Source organism: Narcine bancroftii, chromosome 1 (assembly GCF_036971445.1).
Source record: "Narcine bancroftii isolate sNarBan1 chromosome 1, sNarBan1.hap1, whole genome shotgun sequence".
NCBI classification, from domain to species: domain Eukaryota; kingdom Metazoa; phylum Chordata; class Chondrichthyes; order Torpediniformes; family Narcinidae; genus Narcine; species Narcine bancroftii.
Genome location: NC_091469.1, coordinates 333,836,665 through 333,860,978, shown reverse-complemented (window position 1 = coordinate 333,860,978; position 24,314 = coordinate 333,836,665). Strand labels below are relative to the sequence as shown.

Below are 24,314 nucleotides of genomic sequence, written 5' to 3'. Positions count from 1 at the left end.
GGGCCTGTAACCCTGATGTATCTCTAAATTAGTAAAACAATAAAAACTCTCTCCTTGTGCTGCCCACCAGTACTTCCAGGACAGTGGCATTCCCACTGCTGTCTCACTGAGGATGATCTGAATAGCCTGTCCACTCTGTGCTTCGGGAGCATTTCCAACTGAAACAGCGCAGGCTTGACTACAATAACATGACTTGGCTACAAACAACTTTGGTGAGGCAGAGCATAGTCTAATTCTGGTCACCCCATGACAGAAAGGATGTGCAGGCCTTGGAAAGGGTGCAGAAGAGGTTTACTGGGATATAGAATGGATCAGAGGTGATGAGCTGTGGGAAGAGATTGGACAAACTTGGGTTGTTCATCTGGAGCAGAGGATAGAAGTTATGAGAGGCATTGACTGCATAGACAATCCTTCCTTCATGGGTAAAAAAAAATGCCACACACTAGAGGACATGTGAGAGGAGAAAAATTTAAAGGAGACGTGCGGTAAGTTTTTTTCTTATACAACGAGTGGAGAGGGCCTTGAACAGTCTGCCAGGTGTAGTGGTGTTAGCAGATGCACTGGTCGTGTGTTAAAGGTTTTGGGACAGAGGCTTGAATATGAAGGGTACAGGAGAGTATGTATCATGTGGAAATGGGGTGAAACGCGAAAGCCTGCAGATGTTGTGACTGTAGTAAAAATGCAGAAATGCTGGAGGAGCTCCTCAGGTTTTGCAGTGTCCGTTGGAGCTAAAGATATACAGCCCTTGAAGAAGAGCTTAGGCCCAAAACGTTGGTTATATATCTTGACCTCCTAGGAATGCAGAGAGACCTTTGGTGTTCCTCTAGTGTTTCTGTGTTTTAATTTATGATGTGGAAGCAGCCTAGTTTTAGTTTAATTGGGTCATCAAGTTCAGCACAAGTTCAGCTGTTGCTCTATACACCATAATCAGCACAGATATTAAAATGCGGCAAATTAAAAGATGTCAACTCGTTGCTTGTGAATATGACAAGAAGTTCAAATTTATTTTCATCTGACTGCACATGTATAACCAGACAAACCAGCGTTTCTCCGGACCACGCTGCACACACATACACACACAATACACAGTGCATTATAATCAGATATATGTATAAAGAAATCATTTAAAATAAATATATACAAATTATGTTCTTGCCTTCACAGGCTGAGGAGGCGAAGAGGCAGCAAGAACAAGCAGCTATTTTGGAGGCGCAGAAAGCTGCAGTAAACAGCCAATTGGTGAAGCAAGAGAACAGGCAGGTGGAGGAGATCCTGCGGCTCGAGAGAGAGATCGAAGAGCTCCAGCGCCAGAAGGAGCTCCATGAATCAACTCTCACCAAGAATTCGCTCGCACACCTCCAGCAGCTGCGGGATGAGGAGCTGAAGAGACTGGAGGATGAAGCTTGCAAAGCTGCTCAAGAGTTCCTGGACTCCCTGAACTTTGATGAAATTGATGAATGTGTCAGCACTATTGAGAGGTCTCTCAGTGCTGGCAACGAATACCAATTGCACTCCTCAACGGTGTCCGATCCTGTTGGAAAACCTACCTTTAACTTCAGCCAGCCCTACCCTGAAGAAGAGGAAGATGAGGGCTTTGACGCTGATGATGATGCGTTTAAGGACTCACCGAACCCCAGTGAGCACGGACACTTCGATCAGCGGACCAGCGGAATCCGCACCAGTGATGACTCTTCGGAAGAAGACCCTTACTTGAACGATGCATTAGTACCCACCACTGTAAAAGCTGAGAGTGCCCCTCTAGAAGTCACTGCCACAAATCTGATAAGCCACAGCATGCCAACCAATGATAACTCCACGTACTGCGTACCTGAGCAAATAGATAAAGAGCAGGAGAACCCAGAGCTCATTCCTCCTGACGAAGAGTCTGATTATGGAGATGGCGGTTATGAGGATGGACCCATCACATCTGGCAGCAGTGTAGCCTTCTCAAATCCTCGCAGCAGTCAGTGGTCACCTGACTGTCCGTATCGTTACTCTGTGGGGACCTACAACAGTTCAGGAGCATACAGGTTAAGCTCAGAGGGACCGCAGTCTTCGGTAAGTATTGTGAATACCTTATACCTGCAATGAATGAGATCAGTTGACAATCTGACCCTGAAAAGTGAACATCAGAAAAATAATTCCTGACAATCCTGGAAAACTCTGCAGGCCAGTCAGCATCTATGGAAAAGGGAAGATGGTTAACATTTCAGATCCAGGTGTGTGTCTGACCTGCTGTGTGTTTCCAGCACTTTATTGTTTATTTTTCAAAAGGCTTAACCGCTCCATTGCATGAGAGTGTCAGGTCACTTTTGTACCTTTGCATCCAGTGTGGTTGGAAGGATGAGACTGCTAATCCACATGATGTAAACTAAGAAGATTTGAGCTCGTATAGATGGTGAAATAATCATTTAAGTCTTTGTTTAAAAGTATCCTGGCTATGCTGGACGTGTACTGAGTTCAGATGAAGACGTGATCTGAATATACTTGCCTGAATATTTGATCCCTCGGTAACTTCAACTGCTGTATATGGTTCATTCTTTCTGTTATGAGGTTGGGAACTACACCATGACCACTTTGAATAAATCCTGACATAGAGTAGACAAAAAAAATGACCTTACATCAGGAAACCACTATTCTAGTGGTTTATGACTTTTTTCACCCATTGTGCTGGTAGTTTTTTGTGCTTGATCCACAAGCTGTGCAAATACAGCAGGTGTTCACTTCAAACATAGAGGGGCACAAGGCTCCTCTGCCCAGTGAAGAGGACACTTCTGTCCCCACTAATTGTAACAGTCCTTGAGGCACAAGATTCCGTGGCAGGAGTCTTAGCACTGCAGTGTATGCTCAAAGATGTACAGTACTTACCAAGTGTTATGTTTAACAAGGTTTGTAAAAAGAACAATAAAACTGCTATTTGTTAACAGCTAATTTTTGCTATTATCATCCGTCAGTCACAATTTCTTCCCCTTCTCTTTAGTTTGAAGAGAGTGATGATGAAGTTGATTCCAGATTTGACACTGATGACGAACTATCTTACCGACGCGATTCTGTCTACAGCTGTGTCAGTTTGCCATATTTCCACAGCTTCCTGTTTATGAAGGGTGAGAACAAATTTTTAGTAATGCAATTTTAACAAAATCTAATCAACATCCTCATCCTAATCCTGTTTTTTTTATTGTTTTCACGTATAGTACAAAGGTTTAAAAAAAATTGAGAAGTAACGGAACATGTCTCTGGTGTGACTGTTGTGGGTCCACTCTGAGACCATAGTACTCGTATGTAGAGCAGTTCTGGCCGATATGAAGCCTGGTTGAGTTCATCTCTGATTCAAAGAAATTGTGTTCAGTGCGACAAGAAGTTGTCGCACCTGCGTCTTGGGATAATGGCCCCAGGATCAAAAAGGTTCAGTTAACTCAGAGGAAGTCCCATAGTGCAAGAGATGCTGCTTCTGGATGAAATGTTAGCCAAGCCTTTCCTTCTACCCTTCGCTAAGATCAATTGTCCCATCTAAATTCTATGAAGATAACCTCCTGATATCTTGGTCAGCATCACTGGAGCAGGACTTTGAGACTCACACTTAGGTTATCAGACTGATTCCTGGGAGAGCCGGACTGACAGATGAAGAAAGACTAGATAGACTGTGGTTATGCTCATTGGAATTTAGAAGAATAAGAGGGGTCCTCATTGAGACGTTTAAAATTCTATCAGGAGTAGACAGTTTAGGCAGAAAGAATGTTCCTGATATTAGGGAAGTCCAGAACAAGGTGTCACAGACCCATTGGTAACATTAATGCCCTTGCACAGTTTTAACTACACTAGGACCTTGAAGTTAATTCCCTTGAACCTTGAGGGAGGTTACTGTACAAATAGTAGGGTCTCTGACAGAAATATTTAACAAGTCATTAGCTACGGGGCAGGTGCAGGAGGATTGGAGAGTAGCTCATGTTATTTCAATGATTAAAAAGGGCTATAAAAGTAAACCTGGTAATTATAGGCCTGTGACTCTGACATCGGAGGTGGGTAAATTAATGGAGAGTATATACAATTATTTGGATAGACGGAGATTGATTATGAGTGGTCAACATGGTTTCACGTGTGATTTTAACAAATAAAGTTTTTCGAGAAGGTTACTAAGAAGGTTGATGAGGGAAAGACTATGGATGTTGTCTATGTAGACTTTATTAAAGCCTTTGACAAGGTTCCGCATAAAAGGTTAGTTAGGAAGGTTCAATCATTAGGTATTAATATTGAAGTAGTGAAATGGATTCAACAGTGTTTGGATGGGTGATGCCAGAGAGTAGTGGTGGAAAATTGTTTGTCAAATTGGAGGCCAGTGACTAGCGGAGTTGTCTCAGGAATTGAATTGGGTCCATTGTTGTTTGTCATAATGATCTGGATGATCGGGTGGTAAATTGGATTAGTAAATATGCAGATGATACCAAGATTGGTGGTGCTTTGGACAGTGAGGAAAGTTTTCAAAGCTTGCAGTAAGAAGAGTGGACTGAAAGATGGCAGATGGAGTTTAATACTGATAAATGGGAGGTGCTACATTTTGGTCGGACTAATCAGCAAAGGTCATACACATTAAATGGTGGACAATCGAGGAGTGCAATAGAACAAAGGGATTTAGGAATTCTATAACATAATTCCCTGAAAGTGGAGTCACATGGACATAAAGTGGTGAAGAAAGATTTTGGTATGTTGGCCTTCATAAATCAGAGTATTGAGTACAGGAGTTGGGATGTTATGTTGAAGTTGTATAAAGCATTGGTAAGATCAAATTTGGAATACTGTTTGCAGTTTTGGTTGCCAAATTATAGGAAGGATATTAACAAAATAGAGAGAGTACAGAGAATATTTACAAGAACGTTGCCTGGGTTTCATGGTTTTAAGTTATCGGGAAAGGTTAAACAGGCCAGGACTTTATTCTCTGAAGTATAAAAGATTGAGGGGTGATTTGATAGATGAATTTGAAATTATGAGGGAGACAGATGGAGTAAATGTGGACAGGCTTTTTCCATTGAGAATGGGGGAGATTCAAACAAGAGGACTTGGATTGAGATTGAAGGGGGAATAGTTTAGGGGATACATGAGGAGGAATTTCTTCACTCAGAGTGGGTGGGAGTGTAGAATGAGCTTCTGGCCAAAGTGGTAGATATAGGCTGGGTTTTAATATTTAAGAAAAGTTGGATAGGTATATGGACGAGAAAGGTGTGAAGGGTTATATGCTGGGTGTGGGTCAATGGGACTAGGTGGGAGAAGGTGTTTGGCATGGACTAGAAGGGCCAAACTGGCCTGTTTCTGTGCTGTAATTGTTATATAGTTATACACTTTTCTCTGCATCCTCCACTTTGTCTTTATAACCCTGGACCCTACACTGTTTGACATAAAGTAATACTGCACCCTACACTTTGTCTTTATAAACCTATCCCCAACACTCTTTGACGCAATGTAATACCGCACTCTGCATTTTTGTTTCATTACCAGTACTACTTGCTGTTCTTAAGTAGAGGCTGACTTGCTTGGATTGCATGCAAAACAAACCTTTTCACTGTATCTTGGAACATGTGATGATAGACAATAAATACTGCCCATAGGGATCTTACTGCTTGACTGTGGAAGAACATGCAATTCCCATGTTCGCCTCATTGGTCATCTCAGAACTGGAGCGCAATAAGTCATCCTTGATAGTGAGGGACCTGATAGTCATAGTGGTTACACTTCAGAGTTAATTCAATACATGCAAAGTGGCTGCAGGATGTTCTGACTGTGAAAAAATGCTTCACAATAATTTTATTCCATCAATTTAAAAAACAAATTTGGTGTGAATATTGCAGAGGGAACATCTTACAACAGTGGCTCAGGTATGGAGGGAAACTGCTGGCATTTACCATCGCAACTGTTGATGTTTGCTCAAAAAACTATGGGCAACTTTGAGATTTCTGCTTGACAGCAGATTTCCTGAGTTACATCAATGTATCACTGCCAATTAACTGGCTGTGTCCCTTTGAACATGCTTAGTCCAGCAAAGATCTTCACATTTGTGCGAATTTCTTTTCAAATGATCTCAGGCTTCTGTATCTTCAGGCAGAAGCTAGAGAATCCTGAAGACCAGCACTCTCAGTTCAAGACTAGTCTCTTTCCAACAGCTATCAGGCTCTTGAACTGCCCCTTGTTACTCTGATCAGGGACTGCTCTAACATTACATTAGGACAGTCTGTACTATTGCAAATCACTAATTTTTGTACTAAGGTTGCTGTGAATATTTATTAGCTATCTTAAGTATTTATTGTGCATTTGAATTTAATTCATTTACCATGAAACTTTAGCTGCAGAAGTAAGAATTTTGGTGCATATGTACATTGTACTATGTGTATGACAATAAACTCATCATCATTATTAAAGTTTAGATGGCTCAGGCCATTGAACTGCCCTGTGAAGATGCAAATTGATATTGGTTTTGTGAAAAGTGAACATTATTTAGAATTAACTCCCTCCTCCCCCTCCCCCAGCCATCTTCCATTTCCAACCTTCCTCTGCAATTCTCCCTTATCCAAGCTGGCCACACACCTTGCTGCCCCCACCCCACTACCCCAGGGAAACTGTAGTCCAAAATCTTTCTACTTTGTACTGCTGGAGCAGCTCTTTCACAGTATTTGGCAGTGAACCTGTACACGTGTTTTCTCAGGAGGTCTGATTAACACATGGAAACGCCGGTGGTGTGTTTTGAAGGATGAAACATTCATGTGGTTCCGTTCAAAACAAGAAGCTCTGAAGCAAGGCTGGCTACAGAAGAAAGGTGGTGGTACCTCAACTCTATCGAGGCGCAACTGGAAGAGGCGTTGGTTTGTGTTGAAGGAGAACAAGCTTACCTACTTTGAGAATGACAGTGAAGAAAAACAAAAAGGAACCATTGATATCAGATCTGCAAGGTAGCATTCTTTGTAGCATGTACCCCCTTTGCAGCTCTGTCTAGCAAGTTCTGCCAATCCCTCACACACCCAGAGCCAGGTTCAGTCCTCACCTCTGGTGCTTCTGTGTGGAGTCTGCACCTTCTCCCTGCAACTGTGTGGGTTTCCTCTGGTTAAGTGATAGTTTTAAAGTGGGGGTGGGGATAGGGCGGTTGGGAGTATTGGAATGTGGGGAAGAGTACAATGAATTAATGTAAAGTGGATGCCTAATGATTTGCATGGAAGGTCTGTGTCTCTGAGCTGCATCAGGATAAGTTGCCTTGACTGTTGACATGTGAGAGACTGCGGATGCCAGAATCTGGAGCACAAGACACTCTGCTGGAAGAACTCAATGGATCGAGCAACATCAGTGGGAGAAAGGAAATGGTCAATGATTGAGGTCAGAACACTTTATCCGGAGTCTTGAGGCACAAAACATCGATCATGCTCTTTCTCCTTCCACTGCTCAACCCACTGAGTTCCGCCAGCAGTTTCTTGTCACGATCGTTCCATTGTTTCACCTGATCCCTTCATCTACGTTGATGATTTTAAAATAAGCACTTAACAGTTTTTTGGTACTAATCTCTATTGCTCTTATTTACATTTTCAGAGAAATTATTGATAATGCAGGAAAGGAAAATGGCATTAATATAGTGATAGAAGATCGTGTTTACTACCTAATTGCGGACACAGCTGAAGATGCCAGGTAAGATCAAATGCATTCGATGAACGGCTTTAAGCATATACATAAATAATACATTTCTTACTCTTCACATAATGTTCGCATGCATATGTAGAAGTAAACTAAATGAGTCTAATTATTTTTAAATAATTAACTCATTCATTAGTAAGAGACCCAAGGCTACAGGACACTATTCATCATGGGGGAAGAAGCTAGTAGGTGAAAGATACTATATAATGGATGGTGGGGATCCTCAATAATTCTTTGAGCCCTTTTTAACCAACGCTTATAGAGAAAGTTGTCCGTAGTAGAAAGGAAGACCCCCCGTGCCCGTCTCTGATGATTTTACAATCCTCTGTATTGACTCTGGTCCGTTGCTTTGCAGCTTCCACAATGAGAGCCACAAAGGATACTCTCAATTATGCTCCTGTAAGATGATATCAAGTTGGAGCCGGTAGTATTTCCCTCCTCAACGTGTTTACTCAACCTCCTTAGGAAGTGTAGGTGCTTCTGCACCTTCATGACCAATGAGGGGGTGTTGTAGGTTCAGGTTGTCCATTATATGCACACCATGGAACTTTGTGCTGTCCTGTTGCCTTCTGCTCAGCCTTGGTCCATTGCACTTTTTCTTTTTCCACTGCTTCTTTTACTTTCACATTTTCATTTCTTTCTCCATTTTTTTCCAGACTCCTCCACTCTTAATTCCTTCCCTCCTTCCATTATCACACTTCAGCACCAGTTGAACTTCTTCCAAACTTTAAAGGTCTATTTTGGTCTATAGCCTCCATCTAATCGTCCCAAACAATCCTCTTTTATAAAACTCTTTGTTCTTTCTCTCACTTTCTCACTCTGTCATACTGAGTGCTGGTGTACCCAGGGCCGTGCGCTCAGCCCGATCCTGTTCACACTACTGACCCACAACTTCATCTCCAGACCCAGCTCCAACTGAGTCACCTTTTGCAGATGACACAACAATAGTTGGCCTCCAAGGCAACAACAATGATTTGCACAGCAGACAAGAGGTAGAAAATCTCTTGATAGGCTGCAAGAATAACAACCTGAGTCTCGATGTGGACAAGACAAAGGAGATTATCATGGACTTAGTGAGGTCCAGAAATGACCACCCTCCACTACTCATCAATAACTTGGTAGTGGAGAAAGTAGAGTGCACCAAGTGTCTTGGAGACCACTTAACAAGTGATCTATCATGGACATATATCATATCCTCACTTGTCAGGAAGGTGCAACAGTAACTTCACTTCCTGAGAATACTGAAGCAGGCAAGACTACTGGCCACCATCATGTCAACCTTCCTCAGGAGATCTATTGACAGGGTCCTGACTAGCTGCATCACAGTGTGGTATGGTTGCTACAGAGAAATGGATCAAAAGTCAATCCACAGGATCATAAGCATGACAGAGAGGAGCACTGGAGTCTCCCTCTCCTTCATCAACGTGATCTACCTGGATCGTTGTCTGAAGAGAGGATGCAAAATCATTAAGGATCCCTTCCACCCATTGGGGAAGAGATACAGGAGTATCAGAGCCAGCACCCACTAGGCTGAGAAACAGCTTCTTTCCACAGGCAGTGAGAATGCTGAACAATCGAAGGATCTTCTCACACTAACCATCCGAGACTCTTAATAGTCACTAAGCAATATTTATTTAATATATATGTACTGAGTATGTATTGTTTGTCTTGCTGTGTGTTATGTCTGGTTGTGCATCTTTAAGTTTTCCACTGGAGAACTAGAGAACACTGTTTTGCTTAGTTTTTCTTGTGCAATCAGATGATAATAAACTTGAATTATTCATTCCTGACCCTACTTTTCTTTTAAACCACTTCTACTTGTGCTCACTTCCTCTGTACCTTTTGATTCATACTTGCTCCCAATTCTGAACTTCGACACCTTCTAATTCCCTCTCTTTCTTCCTCACTACAGATTCTCCCACCTCACATTGTCTTTTCGCTTTTTCCATCACTTCTTCCCCCCCCCCCACCACACCCTCTTTCCACTTCCCTCTTTTCCAATTATAACATCTTCCAACAATTTAAATAAATGCCAATTTTATTTTCATTTTTTTAATGCCTATAGGTGGGCAACCACACTCTTGGGGAGAGTGTAAAAAAACAATGCTGGAGAAACTCAGCAGGTCATTTATATCACAAAGGTTAAGATACATAACTAACGTTTTGGGCTTGTGCCCTTCATCAAGGTATCCTTGATGAAACACCTTGATGAAGGGCTCAAACCAGAAACATTGGTTATGTATCTTTATCTTTCTAATATTAAGTACACTGACCTGCTGAGTTTCTCCAGCATTGTGTTTTTATTTCAACCACACTGTCTGCAGGACTTCATGTTTTACCTCTTGGGAAGAGTGAGCAGTTTGAAGAATTTGGGAAGCAGAGAATGGGGAGACTGAGAGAGATCTCCTGGTTAATGTCTCTTCACTTTTTCTTGATACAGTCAATGGTTCAGTATCCTCAGTCAAGTTCATGGATCAACTGAGCAAGAGATTAAAGAGATGCAAGATGAGCAAGCCAACCCGCATAATGCAGTGGTGAGTGAGTATGGTCTATACAGGCAGTCCCCAGGTTAAGAACAAGATCAGTTCCTACATCTGTCCTTAAGTCGAATTTGTAGATAAGGGGAATAATTTGTTCATAAATACAAGTTGTCTGTAAGTTGGGAGTTCATAACCCAAGGACTCCCTATACTTGCTTGCTTTCAGTCACCAGTATCACTTTATAGGTAAATATTCAATTTGGCAATACAAATAGTAATGATATAAAGGCTGCCTTTGGTAGAGTCATTGAATGTCCATGGATTTGCCTCCAGTGCACCCACAACCTCTGTAGCTGCACACACTCCTATTCAAACCATCGGCAACCCAAGCTCCAAATCCAAACCCCCAATACGATCAGGAAGCCTCCAGCACCGAGGCCCTTCAGGAGCCCTTGACCTCTGCATCCTCTCAAATCCCAGTTCCGATACCTGGGTTCCCATCAACCAGTCACCGGCAGCCCACAGCTTGTGTGGGGCCTTCAACCGCAAATTCCCAGCAGCCCTCAGCCTGTATGAGTCCTAAAACCACATCACCAGCAGCCCTCAGCCTCTGCGGGTCCTTCAAATGCCGAATCCATTGAAATGCCATGTTCCATTGCCATGGTCATCTTCCTGTAGGGTCTTCACCCAGGTTTCTCCTTCTCAGCGGGAGTGGGGGTGTTCTCCCATTTCTGGTTTGTACTGGTCTGCAGCCCCTTGGAGTCTACAACTCCTCGGTCCACCTCCAAGCATGAGCAGCACCATCTTCAGCACTAACCATCTTGTTTACAGGATGTTTAAAAAAAATTGTTAGCTCCTCTTAAAAACCGTTTGAAGCCTGTAGGGAGCCGTTGGTATCACAACCGGACAGTGGGATTCTGCGGAACAGCACTGTGTATTCACTCCCCATTCTCCAGTCTTTGCAAGACTGAAACTGATTTAAAAGGTAATGTTCACAATGTCACCCCAAATGTTGAGGACGCATTCACACAGAACTCCTCACACATTTTGTATTATCCTACATTCTGCTTCTTTTTTGATAAGCTAAAAGTACGAGGAATAGGTCCAGAATTGAGTACTTCCAGTCCTCAATCTATATCATGGCTTATCCTCCATCTTCTCTTCTACTCCCCAGCCGGCAGCGAGCAGGTTCAAGTGTGCGGGTCAGATGCTGCAACAGCCCCAAGGAGCCAAATGACCCACTCCTATATATCCTTATTTGCACCCTGTCCAGTCACACAAGCCGCCTTCGTAGACACATTGTCCTTCTCAAAGCTCAATTTCCCACTGGCTTTGTATGTGCACGTATAAGCAAGCACAGATCACACTTTATTGACTCACACACAATGCATTCATGTTAATTTACTATAATCGTTTCTGTACTATTTTCAAAGCAATAATTGAACTAAAAGTTAATTGATCTTAATATGCATAATAAGTAATTATGATTAAAAATAATATGTTTAATTTAAAGGTATAATAATCTTATTCAAAATCTCAGCAGTCATTTCATATTGTTTAACTCTCCTTTCTCTCTCCCCCTCTTGTTCCCTCTCTCTGTGCTCTGTCTATCTTCCCTCTCTCTCTCTGCATTCTGTCTCTCTGCACTCTCTCACTGTGCTCTGTGTGTCTCTCTCACTCTTCTCTCTCTCTCTACACTCTTTCTCTCGTGTGTATTCTCTCCATATAGGGTACATTGGATGTGGGTCTGATTGACTCGGTGTGTGCTTCCGATAGTCCGGACAGGTAAAGTGTTTGATTTATTTTTCAAATATTCAGTTACTGAGTTTGCAATACTGTCTAATATCTGTCTGTCTCTGCCACTCTCTTTTTCTCTTTCTCCCGTTTATCTCTCTTTCTCTTTCCCTTTCTTCCACTCTTTCACTCTCTTTTTCTCCCCCCTCCCCCTTTCTCTCCCCCCACAGCATGATAGATTAAATAATATCTTTCTCTTTTCAATATTATTATTGAGTTTTATGTACGTGTGCGTGTGTGTGTATATATATATAAACACATACACACATATATATATTAACAAATAGGTGTAAAAACCTATGAAAGTCAAAAAAGACAAAATATATATATATATATAAAGCAAAAATTACTCTAATAATCTAACCCTTCCCTATGAAGTTATGATTAAACATGTATGTTCTATCAATACATGAATGAAAGGACAACAAAACCATAAAATAGGATCCAATAATCCTAGAAATTCTGAAAATATTTAAGGAAAGGGACCCATAAATTTATAAAATTAAGGTTCATTACATTAGTAGAGCATCTATTTTTTTTTTACAGAGCCAAGCATACCATCACACCAGATAACCATTGAGTATGTGTAGGAGGGACAGCATCCTTCTATCTCATAAGTATAGCTCTTCGGACAAAAAGAAGACCAAAGGCAACTACATGGGATTGTAGCCCAGACACATTTAAATCAGCTGACTTACTTGCTCCAAATAGGGCAAGAAAAGAAATAGGAGCCAAATTAACATTGAGAACTAAATACAAGGTATGGAAGATACTTTCCCAATAACTCAAAAGTGAGGAACATGACCAAAATATAGGAAATAGTGTACTGTAGCGGCCCATGCCTTGCATTGAACGCAACAACTGGCAAAGCATCGTGTGGGCTAAAATGCCCGTTTCCATAGACCGCCGGCAGAGTGGTGAAACTGGCCAATCACCGCCAGTGGATCGCAGGGGGCCCAATCGGGGCCCAGGCATCCAAGGTAACCAATCGGCAGCTGGCCTGCTCAACCCATGCCCCAGTGATGACTATAAAAGGCAAAGCTGCCTCTGGATAAACTCAGTGACGAATACACTCTACTGGTGTGTGTGTCTTTCTTCTTCTGCGGATTCGAGTTACAGCCTCAGGGCTATAACCGAGAGCTATAACCTAGCTGTAGCCATAGTGACCTCGCTACACTACCTTCTTCAGTCTTACATCAATCATGCTTTGATGGGAAATTAGAATAAAATTTTGCCAATTGAACTTTGGAAAAGTAAGCTCAATGTACTACTTTAAATTGCAATAATGAATGTCAGGGACATAAAGAAGATTAATTAACCAATTTCAAGGTAGAATCCCATATAGCATCAGAACATTTTTGTTGAAAATCTTGCTCCCATCATTTCTTAGTCTTGTCCAAGGAATCACGATTAGACATCAATAATGGCTCATAGGAGACTGCTAACAACCTTTTAGTATTTGGTTAAAGATTATAAATTTTCTCTATCATCTTTAATTCCAAATCTTGAGGGAGTTTTAATGCCAAGGAATTTAAAAAGCTCCTAATCTCTAAATGTCTCAAAAGAATAATGTTTAGTTATTTTAAATTTAGAAGATAATTGTTCAAAAGTGGCCACAATTTGGTCAATAAAGAGATCTTGGAAAGATTGGATACCAAAGTCTGATTGTTGACAAAACCAAAATCTTGTACCAAATATAGAAAAAAGAATTAGCTAAAAGGGGACTGATTAATAAAACTCTATGGCATCCAAAATGTTTCCTAAATTGAAACCAAATCCTCAATGTACATTTACCAACAAAATTATCAATTAATTTAGAAGCAGAAAAGGGTAATGAAACTCCAACTATCGAAATAAAGGAATACTTCTTGGTAGAATCAATTTCCAAATTAATCCAACTAATTTGTCCTTATGATGAATCCAAAAATTAATATATCTAATATTAGCTGCTCAATAATATAATCTAAAATTAGTTAATGCCAATCCCCCTTTCTTTTTAGAATTTTGAAGGAAACTTTTATTAAGACGAGGGTGTTTATTTCTCTAAACAAAGGAAGAGATTACACATATATTATGTTTTAGTCAAATATTTCACCAGTGCATTCATGTATGTGCTGGAGACTAAACGGGTAGTACGGAATAATTAATGGACCCAAGATATGGTACATTTTGTGTACTGCCTAAGGCCAGATTTCTTGTTTCATGATGTGTTAAAAGTTTCTGACTTGGAAAAATATAAGATAAATGAAGGCAAGAATTAATTCAATAAAACGGCCAAAGAGATGAAATTGTATTTCAGTCTACTCACCATATTGCTTCGTTGGGTTTAATGACTTTCAACTTGTGCTTAACTCAAATATTTTTGTTGTTGCAGACCCAATTCATTTGTGATCATTACAGCAAACCGCATTTTGCACTGCAATGCAGATACACCAGAGGAGATGCATCACTGGATAACTTTACTACAGAGGGTGAAGGGGGATACGCGAGTGGAGGGTCAGGAGTTCATTGTCAGAGGTGAGAACAGGACCAATAATTAACGCTGAGTCACCAGTCCAAGTTAGAAACATCAATGCATTTTGTAACCGAACTTCACCCAGTTTTCTTTTGCTATACTTAGACCTGCCTGTTGATGCGGTTCAGTGCCCAGCAATGTTTACTGTGTCTGTTTAACATCTGCTTTATGTAGTGTTTGTATTCTACAGTTAAATGTGAATCATAATGATGAATAGAGAGAGAGATAATGTTTACAGAACATTGGGACAACATACTGCACTAGTGTGTGAATACACATAGTATTACACTGAAATGGATTAAGAAGAGGTACAAGATGATCTTAGAGAAATTTACACTGTGTAGTGGTGCTATGGTGACACTACAACTCCCAGAAGGCATCGAACTGGCCATGTGACTTCAGTGCATGATGACGTCAATGTGTGTCGGGCATGTGATTTGGGCTTTTAAAAGGTTGCGCACGTTCTGACCAGTAAATCCATTTGATTCACTGAAGAAACGCCTTGCGTGGTTATTTCATCGTGTCCACTGTGATTCCAGTGGCCACAATTGGTGACTCAGACGAGTCCAAAAATGTATTTTTGAACAAACATGAACTCTGCAGCCGTTGCTTTGAAGCTGCCACCTTTCTGGACAGCAAAAATTTCTGGTGGACATGGGTTCAGAAGTTAGTGTATTTCCACCCACCAGTTTTGACATGCGCCATCCTCCCCAGACCTGCAACTACGAGCAGTTAACAGTTCCAATATTCTGACCTTCGGCACCAGGAAGATGAATGTCAAGTTCAAGAATCATCTCTACACTTGGCCATTCATTATAGCAGCTGTATCCCGACCTTTGCTGGGTGCAGATTTTCTTCGGGATCATTTATACCTCACCGACTTAAAAGGGTGCTGACTAATAGATGAAACTTCTTTTCAGACCATTCCTCTGGCAGATTCCTGTGCCCCTGCTCTACACCTCCGAACATTAAGTAAACCAGGAGATGAATTCTCCAAGCTGTTGGAAGATTTCCATGAGATTACTACAATCTTCTGCCTCCACTGCAAAGCACTGTGTTACTCATCACATTTGTACTAAGGGCCCTCCTATCCATGTGAAAGTGTGCCGCTTGCCGCCAGAGAAACTGTGCTTAGCTAAGGAAGAGTTTGCCAAGATGGAGGAACTAGGCATAATTCGTAGGCCAAACAGCCCCTGGTCATCCCAAAACGCAATGGAGGTTGGCGACCATGTGGAGATTACAAGCGGCTTAACGATGCCACCATTCTGGATCGTTATCCAATAACTCATATTCAGGATTTCTTGGCTAATTGGCATGGAGCAAATATCTTCTCCAAAATAGACAGTGCTTGGCTATCACCAAGTACAAGTAGAGCCAGAAGACTTCCAAAAACAGCAATAATTTCCCCTTTTGGGTTGTTCGACTTTTTAAGAATGCCATTTGGATTAAAGAACGCTGCTCAATCTTTCCAATGGGTGATGGACGCTTTAAGACATGGTATAACCAATGCCTTCATTTACCTCGACAACATTTTAGTGGCTAGTGGGACCAAAGTGGAACATTTGGAATATCTTTGTACACTTTTTATCCATCTTCAAGAATTTGGACTGACAATCAATCCAGATAAATGTGGTTTTGGACAAGAACTTGTTGATTTTTTGAGATATAGAATTACTCCAGAAGATGTGACCCAATTACCATTCCAAAAGTGACGCCATTATAAAATACTCAAAACCTGCTATGGTTAAAATACTACAGAAATTCTTAGGTATGGTGAATTTTTATCATTGTTTTCTTCTGGAAGCACCTCAGATCATGAAGTCTCTTTTTGATTTACTGTCTGGTAACACAAAAACTATCCATTGGACTGAAGAGGCAAACAACACCTTCTTGAAGACGAAAGATTTGCTGACTCATGCCACGATGCTCAGCTACCCAGTTTTAAATGCAGCCACTGCCCTTTCCATAGACACACTTCATCAATGGACAGTGGAAGCCATTAGTATTCTTCAGCTAGCATCTTCATGAAGCAGAAAATAAATACTGTGCTTTTGATAAGAAGCTTTTGGGCATTTACTTGTCTATTTGACACTTCCATTATTTATTTGGAGAGCAGAGATTTTACTATGTACACAGACCACAAGCCCTTAACATTTGCGTTTTCCAAGGTGTGGAGCCCTGGTCAGAATTCTCCACAAAAATACCACATATTTCCAGAAAAGATGATGTAGTAGCTGATGCACTTTCTGGCTCTGCTCCACTCGTCTGTAGATCAAGGTATTGACGACACAGCTTTGGCCATGACCCAAGAACATGACCATGAGACGAATGCTTATTGAATTGCAATCACGAACCTGCAATTGAAGGATGTCCAGTTTGGAGTTCATGACAAACTACTCCTCCGTGATATATCAACGGGACACCCACGCCCAGTAGTTCCATCATCATGGAAATGTTGAGTATTTGACTCTGTGCTTGGTCTCTCACATCCATCAATTAAATTGACCTTTTGTTTGGTTTCCAACAGGTTCATGTGGCATAGTCTTAAAAATGACATTACACAAATGGCGAGGTCCTGCATTGCCTGCCAGAAAGCAAAAGTTCAGCAGCCTACTAAGGCACCACTGCAGTCTTTTTGCTCATGTTCACATGGACATTGTTGGTCCTTTTCCTGTTTCAAGAGAATACTGTTATCTTTTTATAGTAATAGACAGGTTTACACGGTGGCCTGAAGCCGTGCCTATGGTAGATGCTACTACAGACACTTGTGCTTGGGTGTTCCTCAGTTCCTGGGTGTCTCGTTTCGGTTTACTTCGGATAGAGGACCACCATTTACTTCCTTGATGTGGATGCCCTTGACTCGCTTACTCGGTATAACAATTCATCATGCAAATGCCTATCATCCCCAGACTAATGGAATGGTGCTAAGATTTCATTGACATCTCAAGTCGGCCTTGACTGCTCGGTTAGTTGCCCCGAACTGGGCTGATGAGCTGCCCTGGGTATTACTGGGCATTGGAACAACTCCAAAGGAGGACCTCCAAGCTTCAACAGCTGAGCTCGTGTACAGCGCACCATTGGTGGTTCCAGGGGAGTTCACCCCTATCATTCCAACTCCAACGATGATCCTAAGGAACTGTTGACCAGGCTATGGAAGGAATTAGGAAAATTGACCCCTATACCACCATCTTCACATGGACAACTCTCTTCCTTTGTGCCCGAAGACCTCAAAAACTGTGGATATGTCTTCATCCATAGGGGAACAGTTAAGCAACCTTTCCAAATGCCTTATGAAGAACCTTATAAGATATTCAGACAAACTAGGTCAACCTGTATTTTGGACATTGGAGGGAAGCCAGTCTTTCATTATTGACAGGCTTAAAACTAGTTTATGTGGGTGTCTTCCTCACTGCAGCAGCTAACAGTCCGTCGCAGAGGTCGACAACCTAAGAGACAGACAAACCTTTCTGTCGGTTCTGGGTGGGGGGGGGGGGGTGGGTCCATGTTGTGGCTCTATGGTGGCACTACAACTTCCAGAAGGCATCAAACCAGCTATGTGATGACAGTGCATGATGACGACAATGCGTGTCAAGCGCATGATTTGGGATTTCAAAAGGTTGTGTGCATTCTGATCAGTAAATTCATTTGATTCACTGAAGAAATGCCTTGTGTGGTTATTTCATTGTGTCCACTGCGATTACAATAGCCACAACTGCATGATAAATGTGGAATTTTAGTTACAGGTATAAGAAACTGGATCGTAATTTTGTGATAAGAACAGAGACTGAATTAGGACAGGAGAGGGTATTAAATGTCCCCAGAATTCTGGAAGATTGCTTGACCTGAAAGGGTCGGCAGAAACTTTCAGGCTAGAGTAGCGTACAGTGCTGTTAACAGTCTGTGGTCCACTGGTCAGTCAAAAGTGTATAGATGAACACATTTGCAGGATAACTACAGGGAAGTGTAAGGACCCCAGAATGGCAATTTCAGGAGTCTTCATTTAATCCTAACTGCAGTAGTGCCAAAGAGTAGACAAAGAGAAAAGTTTCAGAAATGTCGGAAGCGTGAATGATCAGTCTGAACCAACTTCAATGTGGTACTGCTGGAGATGGCCCTGGACAATAAGGTCAGGCAAGCAGAGCAAGTGGCATAAGGCAAACATTTAAAGAACAGTGGTTATAATATTGTAAGGTTGAGATTAGCTGTGGAAAAGGAAAAAGAGCCAATGACTCAAGCTGCAGTGTTACAGTACACTGCCTTTGGATCATGGGTGGGCTTGCACAGTCTTACCAGAGCGAAAGGTAGGGCAATGACAGTCAGAGACACAAGAAAGAGAAATGAAGCAGAAAAAGGTGCTTCTGGAATCTATCATGCTGTAGACCCAACCTGAATGTAGTAAGATGAGAAGAAAATAAGAGCATGGAAAGAAAATGGAAAAAAAAATTTGTAAAAGGCCTAAAAGTAGCTACAGCAAAGCAGAGGTAGGCAGATTAGGGACTAAAGCTAATACCATCTCACAAAGGCAGAGGGCATATGCTAAGTATTAAGTGCTCATTTTGCATCTGGCTTTCTCACGGAAGCTGCTGCTTCCATGGACCCTGTAAGTGACAGAGCAGCTGACCTCTGCATTGGTTTAACTTTGCTGGAAAAGGCTGTAGAGGAGTTTCCTACTTTTAAACAAGTCCACAGCAATCTGAGGAAGCTCCTCAGATTGACATTGAAAATAAGGATGGAAATTAAGACAGCGCTGATTTTAATCTTCCATTTCTCCTTGGTTGTAGGGGTGACACTTGAGGACAGGATAATTGACTTCTAAAGTTATTTGATGAAATGTCACGATAGGTTTGATTGCAAAGTTTGAAGCCCGATGGAGAAAAAAATGAATTGGCTGAGTAACAAAATAGATCTGTGGTAAATGGATGCACAAAAGTGCTGGAGAAACCCAGCAGGTCACAGAGCAGCCATGAATGTAAAAGGCAGTCGACATTCCTGGTCTGAGCCATTCTTTAGGACTCCTGGCAAAGTGCTCAGGCCCAAAACTCCGAGTGCCTTTTACTTCCGAAAGACGCCATGTGAACTGCTGAGTTTCTCCAGCACATTTGTGAACTCCACTGGATCCCAGCATCTTGATGGGAGAAAAGAATACAGTGGTCTGCTCTGGACTTTGTCCTTTTGTGTATCCTGTGTTTTAATGATTTCTACTTTGGCACACCAAGGTCATTTTAGTAATTGCAGACATTTGAAGAGGATGCAGATATGCTGGCAAATTCTTTGAGCACGGGAATGAGGAAAGTGAAGGGGAAGTCTCAACCACTCTACCATTCTGTGCACATACCAATACAGCTGGGAGCAAGCTAAAGGATGGGATGAAACCATCCCATCCCAAGGATGGGGCAGTCACTTCCACCCTTAACTGTCCTAGCTGCAATATAAATGCATCATACACTTTATTTCAGTCAAAGTTGTACTTGTTTGAAGGATTTTTTTCATAAACTTCCAGATGAGCAAATTGTAAAAAGGCAGGTTTCATGGATCAAAAAAAACTCTACAGACCAATAACTGTGCTTTTCACATGGTGTAAGTGGGAGGCATGCTGCGTGCAATCTATTCCACACCTCACTGGATGCTTACGTTAGACTCCACTCCAAAAAGATGATGTGTGCCAGACTAAAATTATTGTGACTAAAACTGGTAAGATGTCAACTTTGTCCAATAATATACAAACCCAGTGAGACACTGCAGGAAGAGTACACGTTGCTTCATATATCACTCAGTTTGCCTCTCCAGATGGTCTGAGTCATCCATGTCCATCTTGCCACAAAATCCCCCCCCTTCTTCACAAGATCAGTGGCTTGTTTTCCCACTGCAAGGCAACTGATCTCAAACCGTAGTTCAGCAGATCCTATCTGGTCTGCAGAATGCTTCCAGCATTTCCTGTTTGTTTTTCCGCAGTTCTGATATCTGCAGTTTGTTTACATCTGGTGGATATTTGATAAGCCTCCAGGGAAATATTCACCAGAACCTTTTCCCTCTCACCTTAAAACTAAGCCCTCTTGTTTTTGATATCCCTACCATGGAGAAAAGATTCTGACACTCTACCCTATCTATGTCTCTTAGAGTTGTATGTATGGTACCTCTACCAGATCGCTCCTTGGCCTACCTTCACTCCAGGGAAGACAATCCCAGCCTATCCAATCTTGTCCCCATAACAAAATTCCTCCAATTAGACAACATACAATATTACAGCACAGTACAGGCCCTTCAGCCCACAATGTTGTACCAACCTATGGAAGCCTACTCCACAACAATCTAATCCTTCCCTATATTTTTCTAACATTCATGCCTATTTAGGAGTTATTTTTTAAAATCCCATTTGGACTAGTTTGTACCACAACCCCCAGCAATGCGTTCCAGGCACCCATCACTCGCTGTATAAAAAGTAACTTTTCTCTGACATCGCCCTTAAACATTCCTCCCCTCACATTAAACAGATGTCCTCTGATATTTGCTGGAAAAGGGTGCTGGCTGTCCACCTTATCGATGTCCCTCATAATGTACCTCTATTAAGTGACCTCTCATCTTTTGTCGCTTCAAAGTCCTAGCTCTGTCAACCTTGCTCATATGGCAGGTTCTCCAATCCAGGCAACATCCTCTTAAATCCCCTCTGCACCTTCTCTAAAGCATGTGCATCCTTCCTGCGATGCATCCTAGTGAATTTCTTTTCCACTCCAATGCAGACCGATTCTTCCTAAAATGTGATGACCAGAATTGTACACAATATTGCATGTTTTGCAAAGTTGCAACACAGCTTCCCAACTCATATTCCATACCCTGACCATTGAAGGATTTTCTCCAATAATTTCTCTAGCATTAGGTTCACTGGCCTATCGTTTCTTGGGCTGTCTGTGCTGCCCTTTTGTAATAAAGGAACAACACTACTTCTAATCTTCAGGCACTTCACCTGTGTTTAACAAAACTGCAGAAATTGCCATCAGAGCCCCAGCAGCCTCTTCTTTTGCAAATTGGGATAGATCTTATCTGACCCTGAGGATTTATTAACAGAGTTATGTGACAATTGGGTCATCGCTCTCTAGCTCAGATACTCACATGGGAACAGACGTTTGCCTGACCATAAACAAGTAGAAGCATGATACTTGTAGTCTATTTCTGTAGTGTTTCCTGCTCTCCTGTTTCTGAGATATGGCTAAGGCATCTCCAAGTACAGGAAAGGTACCCCCATGCAGTCTCTACAAAGTTCTTCCAATACACTGGAAGGGTAGGCAAGACAATGTCATTGTCCTCTCCCAAGCCATCACTCCAGTGTTGAGACTTGGGTTGCACTCAGCCACTAGGAGCTGGCCACATTGGTCATTTGCCTTGACTCCAAGCTCCCAAAAGAGACACTGTGCTTCAAATTCTGTAATGGGAGAAGATCACCAAGTGGACAGGGGTGAAAGGTTGAATGACTTACTCAAGACCTACTGGGAACCTTGGGTCCATGGTATTCCAAGTGGAGAGGGAACATTTGGAATGATTTTGAGAACCTTGACCCTGCATCAGGAGCACACGAGGAGCTCTGTAAAAGTGTCAGGAATGGTATGCCACACACTACCCACCATACCTCCTCCATCGAGCATTACCTGCCACATCTGTGGAAGAGTCTGCTGATCCCATGTTGGATTAATCGGCCACCACAACACTGAGTCATCACTGCCTTTGTACAAGTTTCGTTCCTCCCTGTCTGAACTGCACTTTGTATCTCAGATTATGGAAGCTTTAACATGATGGGAAAGGGTTAGAACAGGGGTCTCCAAAGTTTCAATATCGACCCCTTGGACCCCCAGGGGTCGATAAATACCAGGGGTCAAAAGGAGGGGGCATTGAACTTCTGCTGTGGAAAGCAGGGCCGGATCAACTGAAAATAGCACCTATGGCAGTGGTGACCACCTCTTGCAAGAGTGTGCCTTGGTGGCCACCATGTTATATTTGGCTTCAGCTTCTGAATATGTTGAGAGTGAACTGGAGGACGGACTAAGCGTAGAAGAAAGATGTATGTGTTCTTTGTACCTTTGATAGCACCCTCTGTCCCGCCCCACTTCATCACTCCCCGCCCCCATACCCCCATCCAGTGATAGGAGTTGATGAGGGATAAAGTAGTCCTTGAAGGGATCCATGGTCTAAAATGTTTGGGGATCCCTGAGTTAGATGGATATGGACCAAATGCAGGCAAATGGAATAAGCTTGGGTGAATATCCTGCAGGGTATTGAGGAGTTTGGCTGAACGGCTTGTTTCTGCTCTGTAAAAGTCTGCGACCTAATGTCACACTATCCTCCTCTGCTTTGAAAGGGTGGCTACATAAAGAAGTGAAGAATGATGGGAAAGGCAATCCACTGAAGCTGAAGAAGCGTTGGTTTGTGCTAACCTACAACTCCCTGGACTACTACAAGAGCTGCGAGAGAAACGTGACCAAGCTGGGCACCTTGGTCCTCAACAGTCTCTGCTCAGTTGTGCAGCCCGAGGAAAAGATGTTTAAAGAAACTGGTAGGTGTTCACTGCTTCGAATTCTATGCAATACACAAACGTGCTGGAGAAAGTTAGCAGGTCATGCAGCATCCTTAGGAGGTAACGAATGACCAATGTTTTGGCCCTTCATCAGACCTGAAACATTGGTTACTCTTAACTTCCCATGGAAGGCGATGCAGCTGAATTCATGTTGACATGCTATGCCTTATAGACGTATGTTAAAAGAGTTAACAAGATCGTATGGCACCTACACCAGAATTATTGCATTCTTTCTATGAGACCAATCACTGCTGGCTCAGCAGTAATTAAGGTGCACGTCATTGGAGGTGCTCTTTAAATTCCATTCACGAGTCAGGATTAAGTGCAATGCCAGTTTTACACTCCACCCAATGTCAATCTCCTTTCATTTCAAAGGGTGGGGTATAAAACTGGAGATGCACAGGAGTCTGCAGATGCCGGAATGTAAAGCTAAATATATTCTGCTGGAGGAACTGAATGGGTCAAGCAGCATCAGTGGAAGAGAAAGAACAGTTGACATTTTGAGCCAAAGCATCAAGACTAGAGAAGTGTGGAGAAGCCAGTGTAAAGTGGTCTGAAAGGGAGAGGGCTAGCATGTGAGATTGGTGAGCCAAACAGAGATGAATCACGATGGTCAGAGGCAGTAGAGAGGCAAGAGAAACAAAGGGTTCAGGTAAAGAGAGATGAGTGATGCAGAGTAGAGTGGGGGATGGAGGCAAAGGCTGTCAGCGCTGGGATCTGATCAGAAAAAGGTGAGAATGGTGAGAAACCAGGTGGAACCATCGGTGGGGAGGGATGAATGTGGATGGAACCAAAGTGAAAGGGAGATGAAAATGGATATGGGGCTGGGCAGGGAAGAGAACAAAAAAGAAAACAAGAGATTGATATTACAAGCCCAAAGGACCCCAAAACCCAGCAGCAATAGATATTCACCAAGACAAATGGTTACTTAAACAAAAGTTGCTTTTAATTATCTTTAAACATGAAAATAGAAACAAACTTTAACATTATTATTAACTTACTTAACTAAACCTAACCCCCTTCTAATTCTAAGCCCATGTGTGTGTAATGTGTGGTAAGTTTAGAAAAGTTCTTTGGTTCACAGTCCAATCTCACTTCTCATTCTTCCAAGTTCACTGGTTGCAGGCATTTCTTATACTGTGCACAGACTTTAACATGTATTAAAGTTCACCAGGCTTTGGTGCTTGAAAGGTAAATGGAAGGTTCTTGTTGATTTTCAGAGAGAGATGTGTTGTTCCAGGACATTCACAACTGAGGTACTTCCCTTAGTCACCTGTGTCTTGCTGACGAAACTTGCC

At 42.1% G+C, this 24,314-nt stretch overlaps 1 protein-coding gene across 1 annotated transcript in view; it reads left to right on the top strand.

Annotated features, from left to right (window-relative positions):
- Positions 1-24,314, top strand: part of myo10 (myosin X) — a 332,493-nt gene that overhangs the window by 292,323 nt on the left and 15,856 nt on the right. Inside the window, exons 25-32 of the mRNA XM_069909274.1 lie at positions 1,165-2,058; positions 2,981-3,104; positions 6,692-6,935; positions 7,564-7,659; positions 10,106-10,199; positions 11,874-11,929; positions 14,313-14,455; positions 22,801-22,995. Of these exons, the coding sequence (XP_069765375.1) occupies positions 1,165-2,058; positions 2,981-3,104; positions 6,692-6,935; positions 7,564-7,659; positions 10,106-10,199; positions 11,874-11,929; positions 14,313-14,455; positions 22,801-22,995 (1,846 nt within the window). The remainder of the gene's footprint in view (positions 1-1,164; positions 2,059-2,980; positions 3,105-6,691; positions 6,936-7,563; positions 7,660-10,105; positions 10,200-11,873; positions 11,930-14,312; positions 14,456-22,800; positions 22,996-24,314) is intronic.